Consider the following 11,439-nt stretch of genomic DNA (forward strand, 5'->3'; position numbering starts at 1 on the left):
TACCAAAATTAAGGATGTAAATGTCAACGTTAACCAAAAAACAAAAACTAATTTCCATAGACTGTCAATGAAAGATCGTTACTGAGCATATTCTGCTCATATAAAGTAAACTGCATTTTCCTAAAGTTTAGGTTTTCAACATAATACACTAAATACACCAAAAAAGGTTAATAGTAAACCATACGTTTTTGTTTCTTTGAATGCTTTTGTGATTTTTTTTGTTTTGTTTTATCTGTTTATTTTTATTTTTTTTAATAAAGCATGCTAAATCTGCTTTTTTAAAGGTTTTGCATACTTGATTCCCCCCAGCTTAAGCAGTTGTAAAAATTCGAGATTGTTTTGTTTTTCTTCAGCTGTCCGTAGATTTTCTGTAAAACTACTATAGAACCACAAACACATTTTGTAGTTCTTTTGGTCACTACTGTTTGAAAATGTTTCTGAGTTATTGTGTGAGCACTGGGGCGAGGAAGAGGCAGCTGGCAGGGATCAGCAGTGGCCTCAATGAAAAAACTGGCGTTCACCAATCACCATCCGATGCTAATCCTTAGAGTAGTGAAAAAAAACAAAGAAACTTATTAACTATCCAAATGTGATAGGACATGTGCCTGTTTAGATGTTTTACCATACATTTCAAATCACTCATAGAAAACTTGGCCTCTATTAATTAGCGGTGACTGTTTCAAAGTTTTTGTGCTAGTTCTATTAAAAACTGCGATTAAATGTTTTATACGATTCGTTTATTATCAAAATTCTACCCAGGCGTATTCTTGGACAGCTTGACACCCGGGGGTCCTACCAGTTGTAGGCGCTCTTCCAAGCAAGCTGCAAAACACAAATCGATTGTTTATTTTATGTTTGTTTACATTTTTCGGAGCGCATAAATGACTTCGACTTTGCTGTCGCCCATGGTGGATTATTACAATGATGAAGAAGAACTCGATAGCGTGGATGACGACGACGATCGGAGTTTCAGGGGGAGAGACTCGGAAGAAGGTAACGTTTTCAACAATATCTTCCCCGATTGTCGGGCTCTGTCTAGTTGTTGGAAAAAACGGAAATGCGCGCTTTATTGTATGAATTTGGATGTGTTTTCTTAAAATGCAGCATTTAAGTCGTTTTCCCCCTTCCAGTGGAAACCGTTTGTCCATGTAGCGTAGTATGCGCAAGTACAAAACAAGTTAAAATGTATTTCTCGCTCCCAAAACTGGAAAGCTACTTCAATGCAGCCACACGTTACTTAGTTAGCTTTCTAGCTACGTTTAGGTACACAGTGCCACGAGCAAAGAGTCTGCCTGGTGAGGAACTGTCTCAGAAGTATGTGATTTAAGCTCAGTAAGCAAAGCAAACCGTTCGATTTTTTCAGAGTTGGCAGCAAGTCGAGCGAAAGAAATAATCAGTGATAAACACGCTAAGATTGCTAGCATTAATTTTTTAGCGTTATACACAAGAGCATGAAAACACCACTGACCACAGTGCCTTGACGTACATGTGCGCTTAAAACAGTGCTCCCGAAGCACAGCTATAAATTTCAACTATTCGTTTTTTTTCTTAAAAAAAATTATGGCAGTTCAAACGTTAATTAGCCAACTTGCTACGTAACGTTAGCTCCGGGCATTGACAGGTCGGCAGGAAGGCAAGCGAAATCCTGCGTGCTGTGTCCACTGCTCTGCCCTTTTCACACACTTCACTGAGACAGAACGGATTGCAGGGAAAGGGAAAGAAAGACCGGATCAGAGGAAGGCGATGACAACACTGCAAGGTTAGCCAATTCCCTGACATTGACCTCCAAAGCGAACAGCTGGACTTATTTTTCTTCTCCTCTCCGGATATGTTCTTCTAAGCCTAACTACGTAAGCTAGAGTCGGGTTACACTCTTTATCAGCAGGCGCGGCTAACTTATGCTAGCACATTAATGCTAGCCGAAAATGAAAGGTGCTGTGTCAGCTTGAATACAGAGAGGGGCCTTAGTCTTTGCTCGTCTTGACGTTTCAACGTAAAGCCGGTGAATTTTTTTTCGTCAGACATATGTGGTTATAACTTGGTTCCCGAGCTTCTGACATCAAACCAGGTTTGGTGAAACATGCTGGCGTTGTTTCGAGAGAGTTGCTGTTGGATTGACAGCACTACCAAGTTAGCCGGGATCTGTACTGGTAATTACACCTTGCGAAAAGTGCTTAAAAATATAGATCATCACTCTTTCTATAAATGTCATCGAGAAAAAAAGCCCAAGGGCAGTTAAGCAGATGTACCCACTTTAGTTTGGTTTAGCTGAGCGTTTTCTGCAGTCGATTCAAGAATACGTAGAGGTATCAGCTGTTATCCTGGCATACGTGGATTTCCCACTGTCTACATTATCAACCCCAGGGCATTCCCAAGCAGGGTGTAGACCATTACTTCATCTGTGCCACGCACGTACTTTCATCTGCAGATATCTCTGCCATCTGTGCATCAAGGTTGTTTTTGAAAACTTATGCCTGTAAACATTCCTGATATGATCACATGTGAAGTATTTGGGGAAAAAATGTTTTCAAATTTTAGCTGAGAAAATCCTTTCTTTTTTCTTCTTGATTTTCCAGACACTGAGGATGCCAGTGAAACTGATCTTGCCAAACATGACGAAGATGACTATGTGGAAATTAAGGAGCAGTAAGTTTCTTGCCAACTCTGGATAAGCAGCCCTAACCTTTCACTGAAAATCATTTTTGGTGATGAAAGTTTTAAGTTACTGTGCTATTGTAAGGGGGTTGGGACTTTAGCTTTTCTTTCATTGCAGAATGTATCAAGACAAACTGGCCTCTCTGAAAAGGCAGCTGCAGCAGTTACAAGAAGGTAATCATTTTGACTTATTTTCACATGAATGGAGGTGTCAGGAATTATCCATATTTGAAGGACTCCTGCCTTTTATTGTGTGGTACTGTGTGTGAGCATGAGGATTAATTTTGACTTGTCAAGGGCATAGCTAAAACCTTACTTATTAGTCATGGTGCTTAGTGGTTAGGAATTACATCATCAGGCAGAAGAGCAGTTTAAAAGTGCTCGCTTGTCATTGGCTAAAAAGATAAAACAGTGATGACAAATGGCCCTCTGCCATGAGCTCATTTTTATTGTTAAGACTGTCTGTTGTTTACTGATGCAAACTGCTTCTAAACTGCTGAGTGAGCTGTTTGAAAGTACTGTCAGCTATCCCAAAAGGCTTTTACTGCTCATGCTGATGATTGTAGAAACTGCAGAATGATAAGTTGTTTTGCAAATCCAAAAGTAATTACAGTGTCAGTGTATTCTAGTCTACCCTGTGGTTCAGTGTAAAAGGTGTGGCAAAAATAAATAAATAGTAGTGGGTAGTCTACAATACTGTATGGTGTGTTTTCATGAGTGAACAACGCCCAGCATTAATATCTAAAACACATTTGTCTTGTCAGGCACACTGCAAGAGTATCAGAAGAGGATGAAGAAGTTGGACCAACAGTACAAAGAGAGACTTCGGAATGCAGGCAAGAACATGAAGTGCTTTACTTCTGATGCATCCATGCCAACCAATGTTGGACATGCTGTTTAGATTTAAGGAAGCTTTCTGCTCTAGTTTGGCTTGTTTATTCAGGGAAATGCACAGAGCTACAGACGACTGTGTGTACCTGAAAATAAAAATAGCCGCTACCATGGATTTAAGAAGAGAAGTATGGGTAATGAAAGAATCAAGCCAATGTCTTGGTTGGACTTTTTAAACTGCAATTTTTCCCACACACTTAAATTGACCTTCCCATATAAGGCCTTCTTTTGAGGTGGTCTTCAGTATCATTAAGCTGCTTCGTAAGAATAATAGTAGTCCTTGTTCTGCTCTGGAGATCTGCTGTGAGCTGGATAATATAAACCTGCATCTACTGCAAACTGATCCTACGCTAGGCTTAAAAAGATGACAAGATATAGTTCCAGGTGGTGGAGTTGGGAGTTTTAGCCACATTATCAGAGACTCACTGAAGAGACAGCTGACGATATTGCTCAGTTACTTGTTATAAAAGCTATATATGTATATATTTTAAGTTTTTTGGTGGTTGACTTCACACAACATGTGTGCCTTCTTCCGCAGGGCTCCTGCTCACATCCACATGTCCCAAACACATAAATCCATGCGATGCACTTAACTGTATTGGGTGGAATGAAAGCGCATACTGTCTACTCATTTAAATTAACAGGATGCTGTTTTGTAAAAAACTGAGCTTCTTCTCTCTGTTTCCAACCTGTCCTCTAACCATTCGGCTGCTTTAATTATATTGGATACTCGGCTTTTGTTGACTCCGTAGCTTGTCTTGTTTGTGATCAGCTTTCTCCTTTGCTTGCTGTGTGCCAGAATGGAATGTACTTAGTTTTTTGCTGATCAAAATGAGTGTTTATTTAGTTAGGAATGCAGTGCCAAAAGGCTCTGGTAGTACACTCATAATCACTGCAGTGGAGAATAGAAAGTATGTAATTACCAATGATCAGTTAATTTCTAATGCTAAAATGACTAAAAGATAAACAGTCAGTGCCTTATTGTTCTCGGAGTTTTACTTGAACTTCAGTATTTTACTATAAGCTTCTGGTACTTTGTGCTCCTGTGCTATAAGCATTCTCTTTTATGATTTTTGAGGGTAAATAAATTGAATTTAATGACACAGAACAACGGTTTGCTTCATGTGACCAGTTGTGCTTTATTTTTCCCATTTACAGATCTATTTCTCCAGCTTGAGGTAAGTGCAACAGTATCTCAGATGGTCTGACGCTAATGTAAAATCAAAATCAGCCATTATTTTTTTTATTTTTTTGGACATACAAGCATAAATTTCTTCTTGCTTTGTACCTTCTGCAGACAGAGCAGGTGGAGAGGAACTACATCAAGGAGAAAAAGGCAGCAGTGAAGGAGTTCGATGATAAAAAGGTTGAGCTAAAGGAAAACCTAATTGCAGAGCTGGAGGAGAAAAAGAAGATGATTGAGAACGAGAAATTAACAATGGAGCTGACAGGCGGTAAGGGAGCCAGAACAGGATTATTAATCAGGGACTTGCTCAGCAAAAGAGAGATGGGGGGGGGGAAAAAAGTATGTGGGTGGCTGTATTTTACTTCTTTCTACATATTTTAATATTAAGTCATCAAATGAAATCTGAGTTTTCAGATACAGTTAAGATGCTAACCTCTATTCATCTATGCATCTGGAGCTCACACTCATATTTCTTCTATTCATAGACTCCATGGAGGTAAAGCCTATCATGACCCGGAAGCTGAGGAGACGGCCCAACGATCCAGTCCCAATACCAGACAAGCGGCGAAAACCTGCACCAGATATCCTTTGCATAAACTTGTGACTGTAAAATATTCCAGATTATTTATACTTGTAGAATTTGTTCTTGAGATACCTTAAAATAAAAACAAAAAAATGATTTTGTGTCTTAAAAAACCCCCAAAAAACTTTCTTTAACTCTTCAAACCTCAGCTAAATTATTTGCTAACAGATGAGCAGATAATGGAAGATTTAAGAACACTTAATAAGGTGAGTGCTTCTAAATTTCTAGATGTGATGTGTTTTTGGAAAGCAATATAACTCAGCAATTCCTTATAATAAATCTTTTCAACCCTGCTTTTTACAGCTGAAATCACCAAAGCGACCAGGTATGATTGCACGTGCCTTCTACTACGGATTTTTATAATGAACATTTATGTGTGTACTGAGTTACCTCTCAGACGAAGAGAGTAGCATTGGTCTTCTGCTAGGAGAAAGGGTCAATAAAATGCATCACAGTAATATTTTGTTTCTTACATGTATATTAGCAGGGGGTATTAATCGGGTGTTTCTCCCTCCCTAGTGTCTCCCTCATCTCCAGAACATGTCCCCTCTGCTCCCATGGAGAGCCCCACCCAGCGTTATGAGGCCCGCATCGAGGATGGGAAACTTTACTATGATAAAAGATGGTGAATTTCAAGTTTTAATCTGTGCATCTCTGACACGATAGCAATTCATACACAGCGTCGCCACTAGATGGCCACATTGTTATGCGTTGGATGTTAGCTTGAGCCTGTAAAGATATTTTACAACCACTGTGATAGCAGCCTCATTTTTTTCTGCGCTACAGAAAGAGAGATTGCTTAGGAGCTGCTGAATACTATGCTTAAAGGCACTGTTAAAAATGCATATTTGTAGAATATGTCTGCACAAGAACCAGCAACGCACTCCCTGCTGTTATGCCAAAATAAGAGTGAAAATCCCTGAATAGACACAGCCCTCCCTTGCCCTTCTATTTCAGAGCTGAGTTGTGAATCAGACACGTCAGAGCATAAGGTCATTTGAAGATGGGTAAAAATAATAGAATTCTGTCCTATTAGCTGCTCATATAGACAAAGTAATTTGAGAAGACAGAGCTATGTGCACTTTTCTTTCAAGGCAAAGTCTCATTTATTGATGGCTAAAGAAGATGCCACCACTGGAAAGCCTTCTCAAAAAGCCACAGGGAGGCACATGCGTCATTATTCTTCAGTGGGCCCTTAATAATGAAGTACCTTCTGTCAGTCTCTTCCTCTAGGTTTGTTCTGTCCTCTATAAGGTTGGAGCTATTAAAAAATAACAGACTTTTTGTTTTGATTTTTCATTCCAATTATCTACTTAGTGCCTTCTCAGGAGTAATGTGGTTTATTCAGCTGGGTAAAATTATTTATAATGAACTTCCCTCCAGTCTGCACTTGTTTGTTTGATGTTTAGTCTGTGTGTGTTTATGCTGACAGGTACCACAAGAGTCAGGCCATCTACCTGGAGTCAAAAGACAACACAAAGATCAGCTGTGTCATCAGCACAGTAGGAACCAATGAGGTGGGTTTTAGTTCTCATTCCAAGCATCAGCATCTCATTCAATTGCGTACAGAACTGTATAATTAATTAAGATTGAAGTATTCTGTGTATATAGTCTTTAAAAAAATTGTCATTCCTATAAGATGACCAGACAAGAAGACCATAAGCATTGTCCTATCCAATAAGATAGTCTAAGCTCGACATCGTATGTTTCTCCATGGCATAGCGCTCAGTTGTTTTCCAAAAAAACATTAAAAAGACATCAGCAAGACACACTGTTGTCTCTCTTCAAAGTTCTTTTCAACTTTCCCTTACGGTACTTGTCGTCTATCGGTCTCGTGCCGGTATTTAGCCTTAGATGGAGTTTACCACCCACTTTGGGCTGCATTCCCAAACAACCCGACTCCGAGAACATATTCCATCATTACCAGACTCTATGCCACATGTACTATCCTGCTGCTGTGAATAGTCACCAGAGCACTAAATGTTTATTGATAAACAGCTGAAAATAGTCTCTGAGTATACAATTCTGTTTGAGGAACATCTGCTAAAAAGTATGGTGCCCAGCTGTTTTAGGATATTAGGGAACAATTTGGGAGGGAAAAAAACAAAGGAAAAATCAAAATGACATTTGAGACCAATTGTGCAGCAGTTGTACTTCTGGGTTTCCACAAGCACATTACAAGCTTGAAAATGCCTTGCTTTTTTCTTTTTTTTCTTTTCTTTTTTTTTTTTTAAGTTAATATATTGTATTGATATCTGATAGGACTTCTGATAGCTTTTACAATTTACTAAAACAACAATAACACATCCTCACATAAGAAAAATGGTACACCCTCTATTAATTCTAAGCTTTTTAAATACAGAGACATTATAAAACTTATGACTCCCTTTCCAGGTTTTAAAAGTTAGATGAACAAAACAGGAATATTGAACAATTTCATTATTTATTTAACAAAAATAAAAACGCACACACCATGATTTACTGTCCTTTAGCAGCAGTGACTTTAAAGGTATAGTAAGTAATTTTTTGCGACTATTTAAGAGAAAAAACAATGTTGTAATAATAAATGTCCATTGATGAGTGTGTAATTGCACTTTTCAAGAAATTAATAATCTCACAAAACACATAGGGGCATAACCTGGTTTGTGAAAGTCACCATGGAAGTTAGTTTGTCTTATAAATTCCTGATAAATTAAAGATCACAAACAACTCTTCCAAACTGTACGTGGCCATTAAAATTTCTACATGCATCCTTTTGACATCTCTCTCATTATGCCTTTCTCCTCCCTCATTTCCACCTAATCCTCTTCCTCCACAACTCAGCCCTCATCTCCTGAACTGAAGGCAGGGGGCTAACACACTAAAATGTGCATAAATTAGCTTATTGTTGCAATTTCTTATTGTCAGCAGATTACATATGCAACCCTCTGGACAGCTGACTATGAGCTGGCTAAACAACAACAGCTGGTTGTAACCTAACATTTTGACAGCTAATGTCAGGCTTGAGTGTACTTTAAAAAAAAATAAAATAAAATTGCACTTTCACTCTGGTAAAAAGTTTGTTTATGTTCTCACATTGTATGAAGGTTTTTTTTCCAAGTTTCAGAGTCCAAAAATATTAGATTCAGGGAAATTTCTTTACTAATGCCAGGAAACAGCAGCTAACATCAGTAATGACAACAGCACTTACCAATAGAAATGTGCAAGATATGCTCAACAACTCACCTCAGAAATGCTGTGATCAGACACAAGTGAGACTCACTGACTAATCGGTCTGTATCAGACTTCTTTAAAAAAGCTTTATAGCCTCTTCCAGAGTAAATAGACATGGACACATTATTGAGAGCTAAGGTAAACAGCAAGCTGACTGCCTATACTTCAGTACACATGAAGGGTGACCAGAGTTGTTTGTCCTACTGCGAACGCCGTAGCTCGGATTATGCACCTGAATTAGGAGAGGTAATGCCTGTATTATTCTTCAGTGGAAAATCTACATTGTAACGAAACAGGAAACCCCTTTTAACTCTACACTCCACCCTTCCATGCCATCAACTCAATGTGTAGTTTCTTTTCTCGACAGGTGCGTGGATGGTCACGGCATAGATTTCCCGCAGTATAAATCAGACTTCAAAACCAGAATTCAGTTAAATGAAATCTACTGACATCTACGTGGTTAGACAGCTCTCTTAAGGTCCCGCCACAGCATTTTAATCAACTTGACGTCTGGAGTTTTAAAAAGAATCAAGGTGTTGCAATGGCCATTCAGTCGTGCTCAGAGGAGTTTATGGTTGACACAATGCCTGTAAGGTGCTCAAGTCCTGTAGGTTCAAAACAAACCCCAATCAAGCCTGTCTGTAGTTCTTGGGGTTTTGGCAGTTTGTCTGAGCACTGTATGGTGGCCTCAGGGTGAATTTGCTGGAACATCTACATTGGAAAAACTGGTAACTGCTTTGTACTTGTGAATAATCTTTCTCATTGTAGAATAATGAACTTCACTTTGTTTGGAAATTGCCTTTTAACTCAGGCAAATGTTACAACTCAATACGGTTTTACCTTTTCAGCTAACCTTTCCCTTATGTTCATTAATAACGATAGACAAAGTTATTCATTACTGATTTTTGAATGAGGGTAACTTCTCCCTCTGGTATAGCCTACATTATTTGTTGTCATGCTTGATGTCTTTGTGCAGCTCCCTTTTTCTGTTTGTGCCATACATTATGCATTATGATGGGTGAATACCATTACATTAATGAAGTGCAACATTAAAGTTTTGCTTGAGTAGTTGAATGAAAACGGATATCATCAACTGTTTCATTGCACAGATTTGACTCTTTTTTTTTTTTTTTGATTCACAAAACAAAATTTATTAAAATGGAAGGAAAACTGTTCATTTTTAATGTTAAATGTGAATTTATTCATGAGGAACTTTTCCAGCTTCCTTTTAACGTGCACATGAAGAAGAAAGCAGTTTGGCTGTATTGAGGGTTTCTTCTGTGTGTGATTTCCAGATTTGGGTGAGAAAAACAAGCGACAGCACAAAGATGAGGATCTACCTGGGGCAGCTGCAGAGGGGAGCGTTTGTCATTCGTCGGCGGTCGGCTGCGTGAAGCATTACCACACCCAATCCCATCTGTGCGTTTACCCATCCATCCAGCCAGTGGCTCATTCATCCAGTTTTGGAGTCTAACATGTGGCCTCACATTCATATTTCATTATCTTATATACACTACCCCCTAAAACACAAATATACACAGACGAGGTCTTCTGTGGCTATGAATATCTCATCCAGTTTTTTCCCCTCATTAACCAAATGCTACTGCAGTGAACATGGCCAGATATCCAACTGTTTTCCAGCCTTATATTTGTCACTATGTGGCATGCATGTAAAACTGGTTTGTGGTCACAAAGATGACTTGTTTTGATTACAAATCTTTCCAAAGCAATCTTATTTACATTTATCATTAAGTTATTAAGTAGTTCTCAAACAGCCTGATTTGAATAACAGAAAAACTAGCGATGTGTGACCGATCAAGTACTGGAGGGAAAGAAAAAAACTATACAACCGAGGAACTGCTGCAGGTTGAACTGAATATAGAAATCCCTCAACTAAAATTACAGTTACTTTATACAGGAAGCAATGCCATTTTCAAGAATATGCCTTTTTTTCCCCCAGTATCATTATGAAGTAAAAGTTTCTTCCTATGCTGATCTGATGATTTTTTTTTTTTTTCATTTTTTGTAATTTGTTATTTGAGAAATGTTTTTTGTGACATGACCTTCTCCATATGTGAAACTCCTGGATTAGTTTACCAGTATTTGCATGTGGAGCATTATTTTGTGATTTGTACTGTATTCCATTCTATTAAAGATGTTTTCTGCTTAATTTCAAGCTTCAGTTTTATTGTTTGTTTGTTTGGTTTTTGTTTTGTTTTTTTACTTTAATATGAAAAGCACCAAACCACAGTTGACAATCTAGAAAAAAACAATTCACAACACAAAAACCATTATTTATGGGTATTTAAGACACTTGAATAACACATAGGCCTGTATTTACTGCTGGCATATAAATTAATGACTTGTTAGTTTGGTGTCGCTTCAAACAACTGAAAGTAGTGGTTCTTGGTATGATTTGAGTACTGGCCCTCATGAACTGGGAGCCTCTGGCTTTTGGGCTATATTTATTTGGAGAGAAATGTTCAGGTGATTATTTTGTACAGGGACCTCATTGCTGTTATTTATGCAGAGACTAGTTCTTATATAGTACTTTTTTTTTTTTATTATAGTATAGTACTTTTCTAATGCAGCATGTCTCTTTCACACATACATTCAGAGAAGCAATTTTTCCTACATCTTAAGCGCTTTCTAACATTCAAAAGCATTCACATTGTAAAAAAGCATCAGTATTTTCCCCAGGGATACTTTGAGAGACTTGGTAGACTTCCAGCCTTCTGACTAGTAGATGACCTGCTTTACCGCCATAGGCACCCCTCACCATAGTAGCACATGTCTTATACTGGTCCTTTATAGGTCCTTTATAGGCCCTTTATGGAATCCTTAAATTTATTTTGTCTGAAAAATGTCTCCAGTCCCCAAAAGTCCCCTTATTTCTGATTGGCTTCCCCTC

At 38.3% G+C, this 11,439-nt stretch overlaps 1 protein-coding gene across 2 annotated transcripts; it reads left to right on the forward strand.

The window, feature by feature from the left end:
- Positions 1 to 787: 787 nt before the first annotated feature.
- Positions 788 to 10,692, forward strand: suds3 (SDS3 homolog, SIN3A corepressor complex component). Of its 2 annotated transcripts, none has more exons than XM_080894887.1 (12): positions 788 to 993; positions 2,577 to 2,646; positions 2,774 to 2,829; positions 3,420 to 3,491; positions 4,705 to 4,724; positions 4,844 to 5,000; positions 5,218 to 5,313; positions 5,460 to 5,521; positions 5,619 to 5,640; positions 5,835 to 5,940; positions 6,748 to 6,832; positions 9,824 to 10,692. In XM_080894887.1, the coding sequence occupies exons 1-12, from the start codon at positions 882 to 884 to the stop codon at positions 9,920 to 9,922; spliced, it is 957 nt and encodes a 318-aa protein (XP_080751013.1). In that variant the 5' UTR covers positions 788 to 881; the 3' UTR covers positions 9,923 to 10,692. The 2 variants fall into 2 exon arrangements, with proteins under 2 accessions (XP_080751013.1, XP_080751014.1); XM_080894888.1 differs by lacking the exon at positions 788 to 993 and adding an exon at positions 1,638 to 1,759.
- Positions 10,693 to 11,439: the final 747 nt, after the last annotated feature.

Source organism: Rhamphochromis sp. 'chilingali' (genome assembly GCF_963969265.1).
Source record: "Rhamphochromis sp. 'chilingali' genome assembly, chromosome: 10".
Classification (NCBI taxonomy): Eukaryota; Metazoa; Chordata; class Actinopteri; order Cichliformes; family Cichlidae; genus Rhamphochromis; species Rhamphochromis sp. 'chilingali'.

What these genes read in the sequence shown, in the direction of transcription:
- suds3 (XM_080894887.1), top strand. Translation starts at nt 882, where the DNA reads ATGACTTCGACTTTGCTGTCGCCCATGGTGGATTATTACAATGATGAA. An exon ending in AGAGAGACTTCGGAATGCAG is followed by an intron (nt 3,492 to 4,704) that starts GCAAGAACATGA and finishes TCCCATTTACAG; the next exon opens with ATCTATTTCTCCAGCTTGAG. An exon ending in ATTTAAGAACACTTAATAAG is followed by an intron (nt 5,522 to 5,618) that starts GTGAGTGCTTCT and finishes TGCTTTTTACAG; the next exon opens with CTGAAATCACCAAAGCGACC.